The sequence below is a fragment of the Mercenaria mercenaria genome, chromosome 4, assembly GCF_021730395.1.
Source record: "Mercenaria mercenaria strain notata chromosome 4, MADL_Memer_1, whole genome shotgun sequence".
Classification (NCBI taxonomy): Eukaryota; Metazoa; Mollusca; class Bivalvia; order Venerida; family Veneridae; genus Mercenaria; species Mercenaria mercenaria.
Window position 1 is genome coordinate 34,162,554 of NC_069364.1, and position 26,614 is coordinate 34,189,167.

Consider the following 26,614-nt stretch of genomic DNA (forward strand, 5'->3'; position numbering starts at 1 on the left):
TTATAACACCATCAATACGCACAAACCAGACGCATTATAACACCACATGACGTAGCAAAAGATGTCGATAATAACCCACAATGACGCTAGAAAAAGACTGTCATATATAACACACATGACGTAAAAAGACTTGGATAAAACACCACAATCGAAAACAGTGTCGATATATAACCACAATGACTAGCAACAAACGCGTAAAAAACATCAGACGCTAGCAAACAAGCTTGATATAAACACCACATACTAGCAAAAGTTGTCGATATAAACACCATGACGCTAGCAACAAGATGTCATATATAACACCATCAATGACGCAAAAAAACTTTCAAATACACCGCAATGATAACAAAGAAACTTGTATATCACATAATGCATAAAAAGATGCATATAAACCCACATTACTACAGAGGTTTGATTAAACACACAAGACATGCAAACACAGACGTTATATAAACCAATCTGAAAAAAATAAAAAATAATAGCTAGCTAACACGACTTGTCCTATATACACCACAATATGCCAAAAACTGTAATAAACACCAATGACGCTAGAAAAACTTGTCGATATATAACACATCAATGACGCTAGCAAAAACAGATTGTCGATATATAACACATCTATGCAGTACAAAACAGACTTGTCGATATATAACACCATCAATGACGCTAGAAACACAGACTTTCAATATATAACACCATCAATGACGCTAGAAACCAGCAGACTTGTCGATATATAACCACAATGACACTAGCAAAACAGACTTGTCGATATATAACACCATCAATGACGCTAGCAAACAAGACTTGCGATATATAACACCATCAATGACGCTAGCAAACACAGACTTGCCATTATAACACCATCAATGACGCTAGCAACAAGCTTGTCCATATAACACCATCAATGACCTAGCAAAAAGACTTGTCGATATATAACACCATCATGATGCGAACACAGTGCATAACAACAATGACGTAGCAAGACTTGTCGATATATAAACACCATCAATGACGCTAGCAAAAAGACTTGTCGATATATAACACCATCAATGACGCTAGCAAAAAGACTTGTCGATATTACACCATCAATGACGCTAGCAAAACAGACTTGTCATATATAACACCATCATGACCTAGCAAAGAAGGACTTGTCGATATATTACACCATCAATGACGCTAGCAAACACAGACTTGCCGATATATAACCCCATCAATGACGCTAGCAAAGACGGACTTGTCGATATATAACACCATCAATGACGCTAGCAAAGAAGGACTTGTCGATATATAACACCATCAATGACGCTAGCAAAGACAGACTTGTCCATATATAACACCATCAATGACGCTAGCAAACACAGACTTGTCGATATATAACACCATCAATGACGATAGCAAAGAAGGACTTGTCGATATATAACACCATCAATGACGCTAGCAAAGACAGACTTGTCGATATATAACACCATCAATGACGCTAGCAAAGACAGACTTGTCGATATATAACACCATCAATGACGCTAGCAAAGACAGACTTGTCGATATATAACACCATCAATGACGCTAGCAAACACAGACTTGTCGATATATAACACCATCAATGACGCTAGCAAACACAGACTTGTCGATATATAACACCATCAATGACGCTAGCAAACACAGACTTGTCGATATATAACAGCATCAATAACGCTAGCAAAGAAGGACTTGTCAATATATAACACCATCTATGACGCTAGCAAAGACAGACTTGTCGATAAATAACACCATCAATGACGCTAGCAAACACAGACTTGTCGATATATAACACCATCAATGACGCTAGCAAAGAAGGACTTGTCGATATATAACACCATCTATGACGCTAGCAAACACAGACTTGTCGATATATAACACCATCAATGACGCTAGCAAACACAGACTTGCCGATATATAACACCATCAATGACGCTAGCAAAGACAGACTTGTCGATATATAACACCATCAATGACGCTAGCAAAGACAGGACTTGTCGATATATAACACCATCATATAGACGCTGCTAAACACAGACCTAAACGTCCATATATAACACCATCAATGACGCTAGCAATGAAGACAGCTATGTCGATATAATACACCATCAATGACGCTAGCAAAACAGACTTGTCGATATATAACACCATCAATGACGCTAGCAAAGACAGACTTGTCGATATATAACACCATCAATGACGCTAGCAAAGAAGGACTTGTCGATATATAACACCATCAATGACGCTAGCAAACACAGACTTGTCGATATATAACACCATCAATGACGCTAGCAAACATAGACTTGCCGATATATAACACCATCAATGACGCTAGCAAAGACAGACTTGTTGATATATAACACCATCAATGACCCTAGCAAAGAAGGACTTGTCGATATATAACACCATGAATGACGCTGGCAAAGACAAACTTCTCGACATATAACACCATCAATGACGCTAGCAAAGACAGTCTTGTCGATACAGAACACCATCAATGACGCTAGCAAACACAGACTTGCCGATATATAACACCATCAATGACGCTAGCAAACACATACTTGTCCATATATAACACCATCAATGACGCTAGCAAACACAGACTTGTCCATATATAACACCATCAATGACGCTAGCAAACACAGACTTGTCGATATATAACACCATCAATGACGCTAGCAAACACAGACTTTTCGATATATAACACCACCAATGATGCTAGCAAACATAGACTTGTCCATATATAACACCATTAAGACTGACAGCAACAGGAACCTCTCATATCGTCGTTTTTTATAAGGGAGATTAGGAAAATGTGATAAAAGCACCTGTCAAATGATATTCCAGTCAATAGTTATGACTAAATAGCCTTCGGACACATTGAAATAATTTTGACTCTTGACCGGCAAGTCATTTAATATGTATATCCTATCCAAATCCAGTCAAGTAAAATATCAGTTGTCATGACTCGTTTTAATAATTGTATTTGTCTAGAGTTGCTTCTAAGTCAGACCGTTGTTATTTTTTCTGAACGTTTATATCTAAGATTACCTAATTTTTCTCTACGTTTTTCGTTGTCTTGAATATTTGAAAGAGTTGAAATATTATTATTTCTTTATCCTGAACTGTATAATTTGAAAAAGTTTTGATAAATTTTGATAATGTTTTTTCTTCCATTCAAGGAGCAAACCGGCGCATCATTAAAATAGTAAAACAATTATTACCCCTTTTCATTTAATTCTTTCCAAAGTGCGTCCCGGTCTCCTAGTAGATGGTTGCAGGCTTCTAAGGGTTGTAGTTTATCACTTGGAAATTCCACTTCTCTGGTGCCCAGTTTAATTGTTTTCACATCCATTCTTAACTGTTTAGGGTGCCTGTAGATAATAAACAAAATATTACCTCTAACTATAGACTTTTTGTACATGAATATTTCAAATAAATTAATTAATACTAAACCATAATTTTAAAGTAAAATTGCATATATCTGTGAAATTTGATATCTTCACTTATATCTATTCGGTAATTCATATATCATCACGCTGGAACTGATTCATGCATGAGTTGTACAACCAATGTCCATGCATGTCTAATATACTTTATGCTAGCTCCTAGACTATGCTGTGTTTTCAGATATATTTTCTTTATATTTCAATTCTAGTGAATGGGGCCAGTCTATTTCCTGTATCATAGTATTGATAATCTTGAAATCCATAAAATCTGCAGAATGGACTGGTTTTGACTCCAATTAAATTACACCAAAATTAGATTCTATCCATCCATTCATCCATCCGTCCGTCCATCCAATTATATTACATTAAAATTAAATTCTATCCATCCATCCAGTTTAAATACGTAAATCCATATACAAATCAACGGATGGGACAGGTATATAATTTATTTTTATGTAGGTAAGCTTAAATTTATTGTAGTTTGACACCAAGTTCCTGTGTGTCAAGAATGTCAGATAATTTCTCTGGATGCCTTCAACAGAATTGACAATATTTGGATACTTCTGATGTTACAGCTGAACACGTATTTTACCTGATTGGATATATTTTCTTTTTCCTAACCTTATCTAATAAGCACTCGTTTAGGGTTGTTGGTCACACGGACGAATCGTGGTTGGCCCAAAACAATATGACCAGACTTATAAAAACCCTTGTTTTCATTCTAAATGCGCCCAAAATTAAAAATAAGCAGTGAAATGTGAGCCCCCTTCAAAAGATACATATGTCTACTGAAGGCCCGAATATGGAGATTCGAGCCTGCGAGCAATGGGTTCACTTCCAAGGCCGTTGTGAAATAAATTCTCCAGAAAATTACACAAACTATCTATCACTGTTTTACGTTTGTATTAAGTTACAAAATGAGACCAACCTCGATCAAGTCTTTAGCCCTACATGAAAACAAGGGGTTTTATCAGTCTGGACATTGGACGGATTGTCGAAGACAATTCCGTCCAGTGGAACCACAATAATACATATACGAATTTCGGCTTAATCGATTTTTTGATAACCACCATAGATTTCACACTCCGCCGAAAGAAAATAGTTCTCAAATGGCAGCACATAGAACAAATGAAATTACCATGCTTCACTGCGCGCTTTAATTGAATGCAGAGGATTAGTGTAGTATAAACTCGACCAGACGATGTGCCCGCTGACCAATAAACTAAGCACGCTTTATATACGAGATAGAGTTCTTATCGCTGGATGACGGATTTTTCATTGAAGATTTTACATCAATGGAATTCACAAAATTAGCTGTACTAAAAACTTCAGAATTTAGGGGAAATAAAAGCTCGGATATTTGTTATTTTTAATCACCACAAAGAAGTGAAATAGATTAATAGAACTTAGATAGATGCTTTTGATAATCAAAAGAAGTAAAAGACTTTTCCAATGATATATGATACTTAGAAATTTATTGAGAAAGGAATCTATTATATTGCCGAATACAATATTACTTAGCTCTCGGTAAATCTGTAAGTTATTACTATTCTAGAGCAAAATCAAAATCACGCTCAAATGATTTAGCTATTATAGTCTATTTTAACTTGCAACACGGTAATCAGTTATATGTGTATTCCTTAAAAGTCTGATTGTCCCTGCTATAATTAGTGACCTTAAAAAATGTGTTTCTGTTCTGTCCCTATGTTACTAAAGTTTGATGTATATTTGCCCAATAGTTATTACAAAATGAATGATTTTTTTATAATTGTGTGAATGCGTCTACATGCACATCTGTGCAATCTGATAATGATAGTCTGTATTGTTCATATTTAGTCATAAAATTCACAATGAACATAGAAATTTGGCAAGGAAATGGTTACACTGTTGTAAAAAACAACCGAAAAAGACATTTATTAGTTTAACACTCCAAACAGAAAAGGGATATGGCTGATCTCGGACAGAATCAATACATTTCAAGACAATCCGTCCTCCAGTATTTACATTGCTTCGATTTGTTTTTGGTCTGATACTCGTGCCTGTGGGCCTACATTATTATTGATTTCTGAGCAAAGACAAAGTATCACGCAGTACAATTTTCGAAACCGAAAGTAGGTTGGCATTCCACAGAATTCACATGAAAGTTAAACAATTACTTTTATTGAACTGATTAAGTAAATAGCGGCATTTCTAAACACCTTATTTTCTTGCGTCTTTAAATTAATTTTCGTATAAAGGAGGGTCATGTTTTTACGGAGTCATATATGTCATGTATATGTATATGATATGATTATGGGGGTGTACTGTATATGTATGAATAATCAAGCTTACTTACTTACTACATATAACTCGTGTTACTTGAATGATTCAGTTAAAAGTGAAATAAACTGTACCTACCTGTATCCGAATTAGATCTAGTACATGTTATGAATTTGTCCTTCAACACAAATGTAAATAAAACTGATATCTAAGTAGGTCACTTATGCAGCGGTTTAATCAAACTCCAACACAGTGTTACTTCCCCTTGTCGGTACAGTTTATATTTTTTTATTATTTTAATTTTGTTGTAGAAAGCTTTTATCTCAGTAGTTAAATATTATATATTTTGCTTGTAAAACGAACAAACAACTAAACAATAATGCAGTTATACTAAAATTACTTCCTTTTCTGGTATAGTGGCGCGCTCCGTGAAATTATTTGACGGTATTTTGAGTACAGTAAGAAAATTTGACGAATGGCATACTGCAAAATATAGATACATTAAATAATTTCACTATGTTCTTAAAGCGACTAACCTACACATCGTGGTGTGAGAATTTATAAAATCTAACGTGTACCTACATTCACCTTTATTATATACCTATATAAATCTCAAAAAAAAAAAATCGGCTTGTATTTCACAATTAAATATGAACAGGGAGAAAAAAATCCGTATTGTACCTTTTAAATTCCGTAATGTACCTTCTGTATTGTATGCTGCCGGACTACTTTCATTAATAAACATGACCTGACACAATTCTATAAATAGCGCACATAAAATCTCACTTAGTTCCACCTTATATCGATAAACATTGAAGATTTCGTTCAACAATTGCGCGCCTCGTGAGATCCGATCTGGCAAAAATCCACTCGAGTCGAATACAACATCCCAGATCGAGCTACTGTTATTATAACCCTATTTTATGTTGCATATTTAATGTTCTTACAATGTATTTTTCATCGAATTCTGTCCAAAATCGTTGTTTTCATAATAAATCGAAAATAAAGACATTCGTCTACTATTTCTGATAAGAGTTTTCCGGTTTATAAAAAAAAACGGAATTCCCTTCAGCCTTGCAAATGAGAACAGCGCACAAGGATAGGTACCGCGTAGTGTTATGGCGTTTTGAAAATGTAACCAAATAAAACAATAATATAAAGTGGTCAGTACACCCCGTAAGTATAAATATTCCGTATCTTTGCGTAAATTATTTCTCAGTGTCCGGAGCTTAATAGCGATGTAGCGATATAACTATTGCTGATATTAATTGCATACATATTTCCTTATAAGTTAACTAATATCGCATGTGCAAGTAGCTGTGCGGTCAAAACGTTTACCTGCCAATCTCGGGGTTGTTGGTTCGAGTCCTGCATCTAACCTTTTTTTCAAATTTTATCTCAAAACTTTACAAGTAGAAAAATTGCCACACTTATCTGATTAAACTTTGTGGTCCATTTCTTAAGAGAAATACACTTGTAGTCTAGTTAACCGTTGAGGAACAAAATGAATAAAAAATCTTTAAGTTTCTCAGATAAAAAGACAAAATACTGCTTTAAATCTTGGGTTCACAGACATGAGAAGTGTGTGAAGTACTCCGGAGAATATTTTGAGAAAATTTGACTTGTGTATTGTGTCCGACATTACGACATAGACTTTCTGCAATTATTTGTACATTTAGTTGCCCCGCTCACGTTTACCTATATATCGTTGCTATGGCAATAATAATTAGCGTGCTATTTTTAATTTTGTAAATTTACTTCTGAGAATGAGTAAAAAGTATATGAGCTATGTATGTTTAAAGAATTGTGTAAAAATATTAAAAAATAAAAATGTTACGGCACTTGTCCAGAAACTTTCCGAACAATCCTCGTACACATCGCCTTTAATATGGTCTTATGTTTTTCAAACTTTCCTGTGATATTTTTTAACCTTTACGGGTTAGTTTTATAAATTTTATAAAAATCTTACACATCACTTTAATAAAAGCATTGCCCGGTCATAATTTCAGTATCGGCTGAGTTAAAGATACTACCGATTTTTATATGAAAATAAGAAACAAAACAATAAATTCGAAACCTTTCACAAAGTATGTAATGCAAAAAAAAATGTTGGTCGAATGCAAGGTTCGAACCGTCAAAACTATCACTATAAAACAATATGAGCCGCGCAATGAGAAAACCAACATAGTGCAATTGCGACCAGCATGGATCCAGACCGGTCATGATCCATGATGTTCGCTAATGGTTTCTCTAATCCATGTACGTAAAAAGTAAAAACAACAAAAAAGACAATTTTTAATCCAGGAAGAGCAAGTAGGTTCACCGGATATATCACCAAAAAAGATAAACATGAATAATCTGAAGTATGCTACTTGAGTTGAACCTTCCCTTTGTAAGTGGTATTGAGGAGCTTATACAGTAATATATGTTAAAGGGACATGAAGCAATATTTTATGATATACACATACGCCGCATTTTTAGTACAGAATTAAAGATTATAGACGTTCACTTCATATTACCGAAGTCGAAGTTTGCCGCATATTGGTATAAATGTCATGAAGGCTCACAAATGTACATGTTCTGCTTTTTCGGCGCTATCTAATGTCCAGTTACTAGCGTCTTTCTATGTAAAGTTGCTTAAACATAGCACAGATAACCTCCCTTGGCCACCGTTTTAGGATCATTCCTGTCATAATAATACAAGAATTTTTCACAATGCTGTGAAATTCGGTTTACTGAAGAAAAAAAAGATTTCTTGTGTTGTTGCTACATAAGTAGTCTCTACATGTTTGAAGGAATATGATAAGTATTTTGCTGATGATGTAAACTATCTTTATTAAATATCTATTTTGACTCCCAAAACGAATGACTGTAACTTTTCAGCTCGACTATTCAAAAATAAGTAGAGCTATTGAACTCACCCATGCGTTGGCGTTCCTGCCGGCGTCCCGGTTTAGTTTTTGTATGTAAGCTGGTATCTCAGTAACTACTTGTGGGAATTGATTGAAACTTCACACACTTATTTACTGTGATGAACTGACTTATACTGCACAGGTTCCTTAACTCATTTTGCTTTTTTACAAAATTGTGTTCCTTTTTCGACTGATATATTTTTGGATAAGGTTTTATATGTAAGCTGTTATCTCAGTACCCAATGATGGGAATGGATTGAAACTTCACATATCTGTTCACTGTGATGCATGATCTGACAGGCAGTACACAGGTTCCATAACTCTACTTTGTTTTGTTTTACAAAATTATGCTTCTTTTTTGACTTAGCAGGTTTTAGTAAAGTTTTTGTATGTAAGCTGATATCTTAGTCCCTGCTAATTGGAAAGGATTTGAACTTCACACACTTGTCATGAGCTGATATGCATTGTGCATGTTCCATAACCCTGTTGTGCAATTTTACAAAATTATGCCCCTTTTTCGACTTTTAAATTAATTCAGTTGACAAGGCTGTTGAATAGTCGAGCGTTGCTGTCCTCCGACAGCTGTTGTTTTCAAGGGAGATACTTAAATCTGGAACAATAAACTAGGGGTTGATAGAGACAAAAGAATTTGCACCTACTGTGTTTGGTGAAACCTATAATAATAAAGCAGTGGTTCCGCAGTGAAACTATCTTCATAGCTCCGAGACTTCCTTCCTTAAGATATACCTTATTTATTTAGACAAAAAATTATTTACCTATTTAACAAGAGAATCATTGACCCTAAAGCTCTCCTGTGTAAAAGACTTCAAGTCTGTTTGTATAACGTAATAGTACAAGTACAGAGTTACATGTCACACTAAGGGGTGTAGCCATTTTTGAACCTAGGGCAATAACTTGAACAATAAAATAGAGAGTGAAACCCTTACAAATATCAAAGCTCTAGCTTTATGACTTCAGTGAAGAAGATGTTTTATATATGTGCTAAACGTCGTGCCAACAGTTTAATACAAGTACATTTTTAAGTTTCCACTATAAATGTATAGGGAAAAGTGACCACGTCCTCTGGCGGCCGTGATTTTTTACAAATCAGAAAAATTTGAACATTCTTTGTAGAAGGTCACACAAGGACAATTTGTGTGAAATTATTAAGTAGAAGATTGTTTAAATTTCTATTACATGCATATAGGGGAAAGTGACCACTCCCTCACGAGGCCATGATATTTGACGAAACAAAATAATATGAGAAATCTTGGTAGAAGGTCACACAAGGGCCACTTGTGTGGAATTGTTTTAAAATTGGACCAGTAGTTTCATACATGAAGATTTTTCAGTTTCAGCCATATACATATAGGGAAAAGTGACCACGACCTCTGGCGGCCATGCTTTTTGACGAAACAGAATAATTTGAAAAATCTTGGTAGAAGGTCACACAAGGACTATTTGTGTGAATTTAGTTTAAAGTCAGGCCAACAGTTTCACACAAGAAGATTTTAAAAGTTTTTACTATACAGATATAGGGAAGAGTATCTCATAATTTCGAGTTACTAAGTCGAAAGTTCGAGTTACGTACCACGAAATTTCGAGTTACTAAGTCGACATTTCGAGTTACTAAGTCAATATTTCAAGTTACTTAGTCGAAATTTTAAGTTACGTATCTCGAAATATCGAGTTAAGTAACTCGAAATTTCGAGTTAATAACACGAAATTTCGACTTCGTATCTTGCCCTTTTATCCGCAAAATTTGAACATCTGTCCGCCTTTCAAAGGCCAAAAATGTAATGGACGACTTTTGACTTTTCGAAGTTCAATGATCTATGTACACATCCATATATTGTACCAAACATGTAGCAACTTGAACATATACTACCATACATCAATGTATGACTACCCCACAGCCTCTAGAGCTACTCCAGATTTCAAACTGTAGCCAGGATATATACCTTCGTTTACTGTATAGTATGTTCAGGTGATAGGGGCTCGAACAAGGTCTATGATCAAAATAGTGAAATATTCTAAGTTTGAATATTTTTCGGTCACATTCTATGACCTCTCCAAAAAATATAGATCTATCCAGGTACCCAATCTTGGTCAGACTCATTACTACTGTTCATGTAGAGTATGCCTATATTTCCTTGCCATATGGGCTCAAACTAGGTCGAAAACCTTCCAGACTTAAACATGGTTTAAATAGTTATATTTTTATGAGCAAACGCTGGCCGGTCATCTTAATCATATGACCCTGTAGGACTACCCGATGGATACACCAGGTACCTTATCTTTGCCAGGACCTATACATCAACGTAAAATATTATAGTTAGTAACTCCAAATTTCGAGTTACGTATCTCGAAATTTCGTGTAACTCACTCGAAATTTCGACTTAGTAACTCGAAAATTCGAGATATGTAACCTGAACTTTCGAGTTACGTATCTCGAAAACTCGAGTAACTAACTCGAAATTTCGACTTAGTTACTCGGAATTTCGAGAAACGTAACTCGAAATTTCGACTTAGTAACTCGAGATTTTGAGTTAATAAATAACATACACCTGGCACTAATACTGTTGCTCTTCCGTAAGGAAGAGATATCGTATGAAGATTTTTCCATTTTTAGCTATGGCGGCCCCTTTGCAACCAAGCGAAACCGCTTCAAAAACTTAGGTTGAGGACTACCCAAAGAATATCCAGGCCAAGTTTAAACAAAATTAATTCAATGGTTTTGGAGGAGATGTCGTTTAAAGAAATTGTTGACGATGGACGGATTGACGCACGCACGCATGCACGAGGGATGGCGGATCACGATCACAATAGCTCACTATTAGAACTTCGTGTGTATAACCAGAAGTGTGTTTAATAACCAGAAATTACATTTTAGTATTGAATGTACAACTCATACGGCAATTACGTAAATAACATGATAACCGTCACTCCTAATCCTAAATTATCACTAGTCCTCATGCATATAGGTTTAGTCGTGCCAGTTACACGTCATTGTCACTGAATAAGTGTATAGTAACACAAAGTAACCAACTGTTTCTACAGATGCATCAAAACACATACCTTTAATATCTTAAACCGAATGACTTATCTACTTAGTATTTATTTATACTGAACACGTATACTTGAAACAAACCCTCCTGTACTTTTTTATCAGACGTCGATCAGAGGGCTGAACCTATGTGATATCTGATGAAGTAACAAATTGAGACTATTCTTGTTGATGTACAGCATCAAATGTGAAAATGTTAGAAAATCAAACGTTTCCTGGAAATATATCAGACATTGAGCACTATGGGTCTACCAGACGGACGGGGACGTGGCTAACTTTGGTTACAGGCATTTGCTTGTCGCCGGTAATCGTGCTTGGAGTGCTTGGAAACATCTTCTCTTTGTTAGTATGGGTGAAAGGTAAGAGTCTTCTTTTTTAAGTATGTGCACTTTTGATATTTAAAATAGATAAGAAAATTAAAAAAATATTTTTTTCTATTGTATACCTCATTTCCGAGTCTAGGTCTAGACTTAATAAAGATAATAAAGATAATAATTTTAATTAGGTTTCGTCTAGATTGAATATAAATCACGGGCCCTAGTGTGTTAAGATGCGTTTTGAATTTCCGGTGAATGACAAAAAAAAAACCCAAAGAATATTCAGTTCTTTCCAAAAATCGTTATGTTACGATTCAGCCAAATAGTTTCCTTTTCCCACCAGAAAGGAACATTTCTTATATCTTAATATCGAGGTTTGGTACCTTTATTACAGACACTAAACTAAAACAATAGACATTCTTACGTTACTTCAGTGAACTCAACAAAGCAATTTAAAGTACACATATTGATGTGGAATGTAAAGTAAGTTACACACTACAATGTCCTACCAAGGTACTTACAAAAACAATGCATATGCAGAATGGAGAGATAAAAATAATTTTGTCAGATCGTGAAAACTTATGACAAATTTTGACAGGGTATGATGACTCATGACCTAATTAAAAGTTTGCTGTTGTTTGATTTTCATAAAATGGTTTTCCTATATTGTAGCTTACAACTCATAAATTAAAATAATAAAAGAATATATTGTGATCTTACTCTCGTTTCGTCTATCCAAATCACGTAAGAATTCCTATTGTTCTAATCAGAGCAACTCGCAGTGTTACAATCATACCAATCACATCCCTTATTTTCACATATATATTTCGGATTTATCTAATGAGCACATGTATTGGAAACACAATTTTAATACCAATTGTGTATTACAATAATGCTAAAATATCTCAGCCGTGACGTGTCCTTAACAATCATTTTCTATCACGTGATCTAGTAATCTTGTGTTTGAGCCATCAAACTGTCGAAACTCAGTTTCATTACGATTGGGCTAAAAACTCTAGATAGTTAACAGTGAAATTGTGAACGAACGACGGACGGCCACGGACGAACACGGATGACGGACACAGTGCTACCACAACGGCTCATTTTAAGCACTTTATGCTGAACTGAGTAAAAAAAGCCGAATCTATATCTTCGCCGCATTGTGGAAGCCGGTGTAACGTTGTAAACTGACCCCCATGGAATAATGACCCCCGGACATTATTTTATATAGAATAATGACCACTTTTCTATAAAATACTGACACCCCTTATAAAATAATGACCCCCCCCCCCCCCTCCAAATTTTATCTATAAAATATTGACCCGCCCCCCCCCCCCCCCCACACACACACACCTAACCTATTACTAATATATTCTATATCAATTCAAGTCACTGTCGTATTTCTATTGCTTATATTTGTTGTTGTTGTTGTTTCTGCTGCTGCTGCTTCGTCTACAGCTGACACAACAGCAGTATAACTTAAAGGCTCCGCTAAGAAATAAACGTACATCTATTGAAAAATGAAATTTAAAAGGGTTTTCATTTGAATTATCATTATTTTACTTAAAGGCGCTCGCGATAGTTTTTTCCGCACGGGTCGATATTTACCCCAACACCGTGCCAATAAGGTTGTGTTTCTAATCGATGTAGCTCATTGCAGAGTTGGAGCGGTCTTCTGCGCATGCCCGGAAGTGATTATCTAATGTCGCGTACGGCAAAAATGCGCAAATTATTGTATGTTCGCATGCATTTAATGTATAATATGTATAATATACTGACTAGATCTTAGGGTAAGTATCGCCATGGTTACAAAATATATACATTTAAAGTACTTTTAGTTCAAATTGCTTCAATATATACTGGAGTCTGTAATTTATACCGGCGCTCCAACTCTGCATTGAGTCACAGCTGTTTCTAATACCGTACCGTACCCATACCGTATATCCGTATTCGTAAACTATAGGTTTTGTTCGGAGAAAGGCGGAAACTTTCATCGTTCTATGACATCAAAATACTTCAGAAACACCTTTAAATCCGCTTATTAAGAAATCTGCCGTTTGATAATTTGATATATCTCTAAGTCATTTGCTCAAACACTGAAAGAGTATTTCGTACCAACCTGCGTTGTATAAATGCCCGCCACACCCCACCTCGTTGTAATTTGATTTAAGCGAAATCTAATATGGTGACCTATCAATTTTCTTTTTGTTTTAGATTAGGTAGACATAACCAAAGGTATGTGCAGAGTTTGATTAAATTCTATTATGTGAAACTCGATAAAATAGCAGAAGTACCAATTTGAAATTGACAAAAATATGCAAAAATAGCCCCTGGGTCTGCTGAACACGTATTCCTTTCTTTACAAAATCATTTTCTTTTGATTTCTTTGAGCATGTTTCAAATAGATATATTGTTTTCCGTTGTAAAAATGTTTAGGTATCAAATTTATGCTGGTTATTGTACTTTACTGAAATATATTTTAGGAGTATAGAAATTTTGAAAAATGTTAAAAATAGCACCATATCTATAGAATATCGATAGAAATTGAGATCATCCTTTAGAAATAAAGCGTTAACGAAAATAGAAACATTTGGAAATATATTTTATATGCTGGTTCGTCATCGATTTTGGGCCTTTATATAACCTATTTTACGGAGAAGATTTGTTTCTTTGCTTCTCCAGATATGGCATTTGATAAACACTGAAACCCGAAGAGGACCAGACTAGAAAGATTAACATCATGTGCTATCAGTACGGTGGCACAGAGGTGACATCCGCAACACTTTATTTATATTGTGGCCACAACTTATTAAATTGTGGCCACAACTTAGTTAAATAGTGGCCTCAATTTAGTAACTTGTGGCCACAACTTAGTAAATTGTGGCCACAAGTTACTAAGTTGAGGCCACGATTTACTAAGTTGTGGCCACAATTTAAATACAGTGTTGCGGATGTCACCTCTGTGCCACCGTATATCAGCGATCTGACGCCAATCACATTTTTACTGGTCACTCATTCTAATTGTTTTTCCTCCCGAGCAAGTTGTGTATATTCGAAATTTTTTTTCTGTCGTTACAAACATTATTGCATATCAGCTAAAATATTTGTTGATAAAGTTTCATTCTACTGGTTTTGTTTTCAACTTAAAAGGCAACATTTTTCTACTGAGCGACGTCAGATAACCTTTGTTCATACCACGGTGGCATTGTTCAAAGTCACCGCTAAAATCAGTGTGCTAAAAAAAGAAAGCCACGCCTTTGGGTAGCTCTTTAATCTATCACTGTCGATGCCATGACTTTTCCTCAAATTCAAAGGTGAAATTGGGCGGTGTCTATTATGTTTCGTGTAGACTGCATCATTTCCGAAAATAGTTCCTTTGGTTTACTTTAGAAATGACGCTCATTCAACATCAAAGAAAACAACGGCGACACCGAAAGCTGTTGTCGGCAAGTTATAAACACTTCTTGCGTACACGGGTGTCTATATAAAGGTTTGTGTAAGGCAAAGACTGCCATTTTTGCCTCGCAGCATGGATGACAAAGAGTTCGACGAAATTGTAGACTTTATTAAGAACGGGAATTATCCCGTTTCGATGAACAAGAAGAGAAACTTTCGAAGCAAGTGTGAGCCATTTATTTTTGATGTGTATGTGTACTGGTTGGCGTGGCACTTCTAATAATAAGTAGTGACCCTAACCGCTGTATTCATGAATCTTGCAACATCAAGCTGTACCAATGAAATGAATGAACTGGCACGCAGAAAAGTGCCATTCAAATTTTCCACAAAACCACGTGTCCGAAATTTTAAAAAGAAGTAGGGATATTTTCATTTCAGTTGAACACTATCACACACATGCACCAAGCCTCACCACAATCTGACAAGTATTATTTTGAAAATTGAAATAGAATAAACAGTTCCATCATGTCTATGTTTACTGTATTCTACAAGATTTTTAAAGGTGTATTCATATATCATTTTTAAAGGCCTATCATGTATGTGTATTGGTTGGCGTGGCACTATTAAAAACGTGTCTTTGCGCTAGTAGTAATCCCTGAAAGTTTGAATCGATTCCATCCAATAATGAATGAGGAGTTGCGGTCACAAAAAGAAAAAAGTAACAAAGGGCCATAACTCCCGAACAGGTGGAGCAAATACAAAACTTTTTTCTTCCTGCACAACTAGGCATCGGTAGTAGTAATCCCTGAAAGTTTGAATCAATTCCGTCCAATAATGAATGAGGAATTGCGGTCACAAAAATGTTGCACGGACGCACGCACGCACGGGTGCCATTACCATATTCTCCTCCGATGCCTGTCTGCGGGGGATAATTATGTTGTAAGTGTACCTTAGATGGGTTAGGGTTAGGGTTTGAGTTCGGGGTCGTTATTCTATAGGGGGTCCCAATTCTATGTGAGGGTCATTTTTCTACGTGTGGGGGAATCATAATATTATGACCCCCCCCCCCCCCCCCCCCCCCCCCCCCCGGTCATAATATTATGACCGGGGAGTCACTATTCTGTATAAAATAATGACCGGGGGGGTCATTATTCTATGGGGGGCAGTTTACAACGTACACCTGACGTTATCGCCATTGCTTTTCCTACTGCAAAATATAATCAAGTTACACTCAACTTCGTAGTACTAATTCTAATAATTATGCACTTTGAGATACTGATCTACAGCGACAATATCAAATACGGCATACGAAATTCAAATTTTAACAGCGAATTCTACATACTTCAAACATTTTCGTTTGCTCTTACATATTGTAATGAAACTTTGCTCGTATGTGTCTATGTAATTTGTTTAGCAACATTTCAGCGATATCAATATTATTTTAACAGTAAGTGGCGGCAAATTAAATATTTGACGTTTTTATATCTGATCTTAGTTGTGGACTCTAATAAATATTGATGACTTGACTTCAGCTATAATCTGATCATTTCAACTTTCGTGGTTGAACTAATTCCAACATAAACTTTTGTTGTGGAATAGGCAAAAACGTAAGAAAAATGAAACACAGAAAAAAATCTCAAAAATATATTTGCACATTTTTTAGAATTTGCAAGTGACATTTAATATATTATCATCATTATATTGGACCATCTATTGTATTGCTTACTTCTGGTATACGATAGCATCAAAGTTTACTCTGAATATAAAAAAGGAGATATTTTAAGACTTTTAACAAATACTAGAAGGTTATGGTTACGTTTTGTACCATCTTGTTAAAAAGTGTCTGGGCGTCAAAGTTCAGAACATAGAATCTACAGACATATTTCTAAATCATTTGTTTTCGGCATATTTTGTTAGGGAGAAATACTCAAAGAAACATTTTTCAAAGTTACGGATATTCTGGGGAAAACACTCGTACATCCCCATTCTTTTCTTTAGTACAGAGCATAGCATTGGTGACATTCAAGTTTAAAACTAAGTAAAAATAAAAATCTTATTTCTTATCTTATTGCTTATTTAAGGACAGTTTTATGATTGAACGAAGCTCGCTAGGACAGAACCTCCTACAACGGTTTTCAATGTTGGATAGTGGGCATATCTTGTTACAGTAGACTGTGCGCCCGACCGTTTTCCCATGGTAGATAGTAGGAACATCTTTTCACAGGGGACAGTGCGCCAGACCGTTTTTCCATGTTAGATAGTGGGCACATCTTCTCACAGGAGACAGTGCCCCCGACTGTTTTTCCTTGTTGGATAGTGGTTATATCTTGTCACAGGAGAATGTGCATCCGACTATTTTTCCATATTGAATAGTGGGCATATCTTGTCACAGGATACAATGCGCCTGACCGTTTTTACATGTTGGATAATGGGCACATTTTGTCACAGGAGACTGTGCCCGAAAGATGTTATATGTTGGACAGTGGGTATATCTTCTCACAGGAGACAGTGCGCCTCACCGTTTTCCATGTTGGATAGTGGGCATATCATGTCACAGGAGACAGTGCGCCCTATCGTTTTTCCATGTTAGATAGTGGGCACATCTTCTCACAGGAGACAGTGCCCCCGGCCGTTTTTCCATGTTGGATAGAGGTCATATCTTGTCACAGATTACAATGCGCCTGACCGATTTTACATGTTGGATAATGGGAACAACTTGTCACAGGAGACTGTGCCCGAAAGATGTTCTATGTTGGATAGTGGGCACATCTTCTCACAGGAGACAGTGCGCCTCACTGTTTTCAAATGTTGGATAGTGGGCACATCTTCTCACAGGAGACGGTGCGTCTTACCGTTTTCCCATGTTGGATAATGGGCATATCGTGTCACAGGAGACAGTGCTCCTTACCGTTTCCCCATGTTGGATAGTGGACACATCTTGTTACAGGAGTCTTGGCGCCTTACCGTATTTCCATGTTGAAAAGTTGGTATATCTTGTCACGGGAGAATGTGCGCCGGAAAATTTTTCCATGTTGGAAAGTGTAACAAGAGCTGTCACAGGAGGCAGTGCGACCGACCGTTTTTCCATGTCCGATAGAGGGCACATCTTATCATAGGAGACTGTGCCCGAAAGTTTTTCCATGTTGGATAATGGGCATATCTTGTCACAGGAGACCGTGCACCTTACCGTTTATCCATGTTCGGTACTGGGCATATCTTCTCACAGGAGACTGTGCTCGAACATTTTCCATGCTGAAAAGTGCGCACATCTTTTCACATGAGACAGTGCGCATGACCGTTTTTTCCATGTTGAAAAGTGGGCATACCTTGTCACAGGAGACAGTGCACCTGACCGTTTTTCCATGTTGTATAGTGGGCACATCTACTCACAGGAGCCCAGCAAACACACCACGTTGTTACAACGTTGTTATGACGTCTTTTCCTGACGTTGTAACAACGTTGTTTTTTGGTTGATAATGAAAGGTGCGTTGACGTCTTGTCACAACGTTGGAAAGACGTCTTTTTTGCAACGTTGGAAAGACGTCTTGTCCACAACGTTGGAAAGACGTTGTTATTTGGTTGATAATGAAAGGTGTGTTGACGTCTTTTTCACAACGTTGGAAAGACGTCTTTTTCACAACGTTGGACAAACGTTGTTTTTTGGTTGATAATGAAAGGTGCGTTGACGTCTTTTTTGCCACCTTGGAAAGACGTCTTTTTCACAACGTTTGAAAGACGTAGTTTTTTCTTTGATTGTGAAAGGTGTTTTGACGTCTTCTGCAGTGTTGGAACTACATATTTTTCACAACTTTGGAAAGATGTATTTTTTACATTTGAATGACATCTTTTCTCAATGTTGTTTCGTCTAAAAGCTCAAAAAAAAACCCAACAGTCTATGGTTTTAAACAAAAGTGTACTGAATAATAGAATAGTCACAAGACGTATCATAACATACTGGGTCTAGTAAGAAAACATACTAAATATGATTTAACTGAAATGTTTTTATTAAAAAGTACATATACCATTCAATCAAAAATAAATTTTGTTGATGCATGTAATCTGTAAAAAGAGCTGTTCAGGCACAGCAACAGTCAATCGACTATTCAATAGCTTTTTAACAAAATATTTCATCAATGAATACAACGATAAACACTTGTGGAAATGGGCAACCATTTTGCTTGAAAGTAATAAAGTGTCATAGCATATAAAAACAAGAGCTGTCATAGAAGCAGCATGTTTAACTATTTTAAAACTTGATACTAAGTGAAGAAACATTATCTTGAATTCTAGCATAAAACTGCTGTTATTGTCACTTTTCGGGGGTGTCTTAACAGGAGAGAAAACGTGTATTAACAGAGAGATTCTCGCGCTCACATGCTGTTGTAACATCTTTTTATTTATGCGCGTTCCGTGGCAAAGCGTAAACGTATTACGGCCCCAAAACGAATAATTCAAAAGGAAATGACGTGAACGTGATAAAACAAACTTTACCGCGCATTTCATGGGAATTTAATGACGTTGAGGGACAATATATTCATTTACTTGGTTTTGCGTTTTATGCCAGAATAGCGTTAGCGCATGTTATTTTCTTGTTATAACATCTACAGAATCCCTCGGGAATCATTGGTACCTGGCTTAAGTACCAACCAATCCCTCGGGATTCTGGAGATGTTGTAGCACGAAAAACATGCGTTATCCCTACACAATTACTTTATGTTTGAACAAAAAGCATTGAATAATAGCCATAAATGAGTGAAACTGCCTAAAATTCCTTTAAATAATTCAAGAAATACTGGTTCGATACCACACTTCGGTCTGTGAAATCTGATCTTAGATGCTGACAGAAAACAAGTAGGATAGCTCTGCATATAGTTTGTACAGTCTAGCTAAAATCTTAAAGTTACTCACCCACAGTTTGGGTGAAATTTTTCAACATCTTCCTTTCAAAAAGTTTAGCAGAGAATGTGTATTTAACACAGAAATGTGATCTAAAACGGTTGAGAATAAAATTTAGATATTGGTAAAAATGCAACAGGAATGTAAATTTTCTGCAATATTTCAAATTTAGTATACTACATTCTGCACAAGATTTATTGTTATTTAATGGAATATCTTGCTTAATCATTCCAATAAGTTTGACTGAACCAATTTCCAACTCCAAAAAAGACCATAATTTATCCAAACTCGTTGACAGAGTTATCTGCTCTTGCCTACAGATGGAAATCATGATAGTAAGTAAGTAAGTGTTCAAAGTTTCAAAGCCATATGTCAAATAGTTTTGACAAACACGTACTTGTACGCAAACTGAACCAATTTCTAAGTACAACAAGAGCACCGCCTTGCGGGTGCTGACGCTCATCTGATTTTTTTTTGTGTAATAGAAATATTGTCCTACCCATGATTTTCTAAGTCTAAAAAGGGCCATCATTCTTGCAAAAAGCAGGATAGAGTTATGTTTCTTGATGTACAGTGTCCACTTATGATGGTGAAAAACTGTTGCAAGTTTTAAAGCAATAGCTTTGATAGTTTATGAGAAAAGTTGACTTAAACATAATACTCAACCAAGAAAATGATTTTCTAAGTCCAAAAGGGGCCATAAATCTTGCAAAAAGCAGGACGGAGTTATGTTTCTTGCTATACAGGGTCAACTTATGATGGTGAACAAGTGTTGCATGTTTTAAAGCAATAGCTTTGATAGTTTAGGATAAAAGCTGACCTAAACATAAAACTTAACCAAGAAAACTGATTTTCTAAGTCCAAAAGGGGCAATAAATCTTGCAAAAAGCAAGATGGAGTTATGTTTCTTGATGTACAGGGTCTGCTTATGATGGTGAACAAGTATTCCAAGTTTCAAAGCAATAGCTTTGATAGTTTAGGAGAAAAGTTGACCTAAACATAAAACTTAACCAAGAAATCTGATATTTTCTAAGTACAAAAGGGGCCATAAATCTTGCAAAAAGCAAGATGGAGTTATGTTTCTTGCTATACAGGGTCAGCTTATGATGGTGAACAAGTATTCCAAGTTTCAAAGCAATAGCTTTGATAGTTTAGGAGAAAAGCTGACCTTAACATAAAACTTAACCAGGCAACACCGACGCAGACGCCGACACCGACGCCGACGCCGACAACCGCTCAAGTGATGACAATAACTCATCATTTTTTTTCAAAAAATCAGATGAGCTAAAAAGGCCATAATTCAGCCAAAATAGTTGACAGAGTTATGAACACTTACTTACAGATGGCGATCATAAAATAAACAAGTGTTCAAAGTTTCAAAGCCACACATCAAACAGTTTTCACAAAACATGGACTGGTAAGAAATTGTACCAATTTCCAAGTCCAAAAAGAGTCATAATTTAGCCAAAATACTTGTAAGAGTTATGTACTCTTACCTACAGATACAGACTATGGTATAATAATAATCAAGTGATAAAAGTTTCAATGTCATATGTCAAACAGTTTACACAAAATATGAACTAGTAGGAAATAAAAGGTACCCTAATTCAGCAAAAGTCCTTGATAGAGTTATGTGCCCTTGCCTAAAATTGGATATGGTGATGATAACAAGTGTTGAAAGTTTCAAACCTTTATCCCCGAAGGTTTTGCCAAAATGTAAACTGGTACCAAAAACTTAACCAAGGTGTGACGCAAAGCTAATGCCGTATCGAGTAGGATAGCTATTCTTATAGTTCAAATAGTAAAGTTATAAAGGTCCAATTGCGGCGTCTTTTATGCAGTTTCCGAAAATGATTTTAATAAAAAATCTTGCAAAAAAGTTCTATGTAGAACAATCTAAACAAAATACATTTTTTTTCATATATAACTTTCAGCCAGGTCATTTAATACTGATTTATGTGACAAATTATTTTAATTATTCTCAAAATCACTACAAATGGATAAAGTCTGCCCATCACTTAGCTTGAGACAACATTAACCTTAACCAACAAATTCTTGATTTTGCCTTGTGAATGAGTAATCTAATCCATTCACAAAAATATTAAGAATAAATAAAGTAAAGTTTAAGTGTAATGGACTGGCAAAACAATGAACAAACAACTGCAAATTTTTGAAAAACAATTCATTGTGCAAACTTTTTTTCTCGAGATACTATTTGAAATATCTTCATCTTGAAGAATTTTAAATTATCTGAAAAAAATTCCAATAACACTGTGCATCCAGAAAATGAATTGGATAAAAGTTCTTCAGTTTTGTATACAACAAAAAATCAAACTTAACTTGCACTGTTTTCACACATTTCATGTATATCACTTTTCAGCTGCATTTAGAATTTACTGAAAGATTCATTTTGTAAGTAGAACTGTTTTGCATTTAACACATTTTAAATTCAAATGTTTGTGTTTTAGAGCAGATTACACAGTATGTAAGTCATGATTTCTGCTATTTCAGATTTCCTTTTGAACTGGATTTCTATCTGATAGTGCATATATCAGTCACAGGCGCTTCTCCCACTCCTAGCTCCCCTTCCTGGTCCTATGTCTACGCAGGCTGAAAATATACATTTTAACACGCATGTAAACTTAAACGTTTTGTTAAAAACAAGAAGATGATCACACATATTATAATTATGTATAAAGTTAAATGTATGGTAAGGTGACGGTGTATCATTTTTAATGCATGACATACTAATTTCTTTACTTTATCACAAAGTTTATACGGTAATACAGTGGGTGGGATAGCGCCGATGTCGTGAATTCATTTCGGACATACTGAGTTTTCAAAATTTCTGGAGCCCTGAATACATTGGACGGGTTCATTCAAATGCTAGAATTTCTATTCTTACTAACAACATTCTCACGTAAGTATGATCAAATATCATTTCGTAAATATTTACCCTTCAAGATCGAAAACAATGTTGTCCTTTCTTCTCCCAGTTTGCTTTTCCTCTGATGTTAACATGGTCATTAGTTTCATTGTCATCAACCTGTGAAACAGAATGAATTTGGTGATAAAAAGTTAATAAAAAAGGTACAATTTGAATCTATATCACTAAAAATTAAATCAATAAGACAAGTATGCCAAGGAGCAGAGTGTTGAGCCCGCCAGCTGTCAAGTGGACCTTGGACCTAGGGGCCTGGTTCTTGCGCACGACACTCCGTCTCATAATGGTAAACATTCATGCCAAGTTACATCAAAATCCCACCATGCATGAAGAAGAACTGCTCTGGACAAACTTCAGTATGACCGTAGGCCTCTTAACTGTGACCTTGACCTTTGAGACAGGAACATGGGGTTTACGCATGGCACACCTTCTCACTTAGGTAAACATTCATACCAAATATAAACAAGATTGGTTCATGCATGTATAAGTTATGGTCCGGACAAAATCAGACAGACACAAGCACATACATCGAAAGTGGCGACTATATCGAGCTCACCGTAAGTGGGTTCAACAAAAACTTGACACAAGACAAATACAACTCTTGCATAATTATTATTTTTCATTCTCTTAAAGTATTCTTCTAAATTTAAAACATGCACAAAAATGCTCGTGAAACACGATTCAGATGAGTTTCAGTTAAATTCACGCATATTTTATTCAAGAGGAAGTAAAAAACAGGTAATAAATTTATGGAAACTTTATTCCAATATTACTTACTTATCAAACACCATGATATCCTTGTACAGCTAGAAATTGTGCCACTGGCCCATGAGTAAGTGTTGTATATAAGCAGAAGATAAAGATTCTATTCACAGTCCCTCATAGATGTTCTTCCAACAGCAGACAACATGGAAACCTGTCAACAGCAAAAAATTTCAAATTAGAGCTACTTTGTAATAATCTACATTTTAAGCACACACAACAGTAGTACACCCATGCATAAAATAAATTTTGAGAACTTACTGTCTTGCATTTTAGATGTAAACAACCTTGAATCAGTTTCACAACTAGTTTACGGTAAACCTTTAGCCTACTAGCAACAAGTGATTCTGCCTTTGCGACCAGTGCAGACCAAGATCAGCCTGCACATCTGTGCTGGCAGATCATGGTCTGCACTGTTCGCTATTCAGTCAGTAAATTTTCAGTGAACACCCCTTAGAAAAACAGATGGTACTGTCCAAACTGAACGATGGATCAGTTCATTTTAGAAACTTAGCAGGGTAAAGGTTAATGAAAACTTATGCCTGACTAAACTCAGACATACCAAAGTCTTTGTAAAACAGATCCTAGGTTTTCTGCACGAGGCATATATGTTACTAGTCAAAATAATTCGCCGTTCAGATTGTTTTATATTTGTGACGGGCAATCTAAACGTCAAAACTTTGAAGGACCAAAATAATGGAATATAAATCACAGTACACAGTCATGTAAAGTTATTGGTTTTGCGTTTTCGCATATTTGCATGTAGAGACACGGTAAACTTTAATCGTGTACAGTACATACATACATTTAAACTATCACCAGAAAATAAGTAATTTTGGATAATATTTGATAATTTTGGCATAAATCATTGAGAAATTGAATCCCCATTCAATACATGTAAGTTTATTTGAATTTAAGACTAATGTTTGAAAATAATCGGCATTTAAACCTATAGCATGTAAAGCGTTGGCAGCGATGAAAATTTCATCGGAAATTGCTTCAACTATTTTGATCTTTCGAGTGTTTGACGCAAGTGGGGATACTGCCCATATGAAAAGAATTATCCCAACATTTCCTAGGATCGCATCAAATTAGTTGGACTATTATGTTACTTCTGAAGAGAATCATCAGGCATCAAACGAATGTGAAGCAGTATAATAAATTATATTATATGGAGATGTCCAAATACAATGTAACAGGATATTTCGGGACAGTGTGATAACTTGACTGTCGCTGTCTCAACATGTCTAAACTTATTTGGCACGATTTCTTTCAGGAAATCTCTAAAACATGTGACGTCACGCAATGGCTTTGACTACAAACAAAATGTAAAAACTGTTGATTTTATGTTAGTCAATATGGTGACAGCGACAAGTAAGCATAGTTCCGGCTATATTTCTGTTGCCTTTAGATAATGGATGGCACTTCTGTTAAATTTTCTTGTTGTATGGTGGATGGCGTATGAATGCATTGCACGTTATTATGCAGAAGGGGGGATGGGCAGGGACTTTTTTCATATACAGACTTTTGGTGGCTTGATAGAATTTTGATCAGAATTGATAAAAAAAAAATATTTATAGAATCTGTGTTTTAAGAATATTGATGCAGTTAGAAAAACATCACTGTTTACAAAAAAAAAAAGACATGGACGTCTAGCCGCTCACTGTCTTATCAGTTCTAAAAATAGAAACTACAACGGATTTGTTTACAAACACCATCTAGTCTAGTCCTATATCATGACCCGCATAAAATTAGTTTGACTACCACACCCCTAGCCGCTTCCAACAAGTAATGCTGTTTGGTGACAGATATCAACATACAAATGGCATGTAACTGTTAGACACTAAGCATACGTGAATTTATAAACTAAAAACCCTTTGTCAAAACCTTTATAATTTATGGAAAGTTCTAACTATTTTTTGCACTGTAAACAGTAAAAGACTGCAAAATGTTGACAGTCTGATCTTCATCGCATGCAAGATATTTTAAGTAAGTCCATTTCTAGCCTAAAATGCATAATTATTAATTTATCCTCATGCAGCACAACAATGTCAACATACAAATTACCGGTAATAGGCCTACCGCGAAAATATATGACAATATAAGTTATAGCTATAACTTCAACAGTTTTAAAAACGTCATGACAAAAAATAACTGCTGTAAAAACTAACAACATACTTACAGGTGGAGAAGCCATGATTTGACATATAATCTGTACAGGGCGCATTTTAAATACTTCCACGAATTTTAAAAACGCCGATCAACAACATGAACGAGGGCAAAAAGGCACGTGAGCTAGACCTGATTTGATTGGTCAATTTCGAACACATGTCGGAAATCATGGGACGGAACTCTTTCGAGTTAATGTTAGATGGTTAATGTTACTAACCTCACGACATGACGAATAGCGCTAAACGACAAATATGCAATAAAGTATTCACGCAATGAAATTATTTTTGCAGCTTGAAATAGTTTAAAGTTTCAGTAAATCTAATGACGTTGTTCCAACGTTTTTACAACGTCGGAATAGCGATGTCGGATTTTGGTCGCTGTAAAGCCGTTGGAACAACGTCGGAATTAGCGACGTCGGATTTGGT

General features: G+C 35.7%; 2 protein-coding genes across 7 annotated transcripts in view; one reads left to right on the forward strand and one right to left on the reverse strand.

The window, feature by feature from the left end:
• The window catches only part of LOC123551431 (uncharacterized), a 111,809-nt gene that overhangs the window by 66,006 nt on the left and 19,189 nt on the right, over positions 1-26,614 (reverse strand). Inside the window, exons 1-2 of one of the 6 annotated variants that reach the window (XM_045340366.2) lie at positions 12,740-12,892; positions 3,240-3,389 (exon numbers count right to left, since the gene is read on the reverse strand). In XM_045340366.2, coding sequence (XP_045196301.1) covers positions 3,240-3,370 — 131 coding nt within the window. In that variant the 5' untranslated portion in view covers positions 3,371-3,389; positions 12,740-12,892. Of the gene's footprint in view, positions 1-3,239; positions 3,390-5,861; positions 6,289-12,739; positions 12,893-26,614 lie in introns of those variants that run through there. The other 5 variants (XM_053540914.1, XM_045340367.2, XM_045340368.2 and 2 more) reach the window with 5 other exon arrangements.
• The window catches only part of LOC123551430 (galanin receptor type 2-like), a 61,679-nt gene continuing 46,848 nt past the window's right edge, over positions 11,784-26,614 (forward strand). The window contains exon 1 of the mRNA XM_045340363.2: positions 11,784-12,061. Coding sequence (XP_045196298.1) covers positions 11,896-12,061 — 166 coding nt within the window. The 5' untranslated portion in view covers positions 11,784-11,895. The remainder of the gene's footprint in view (positions 12,062-26,614) is intronic.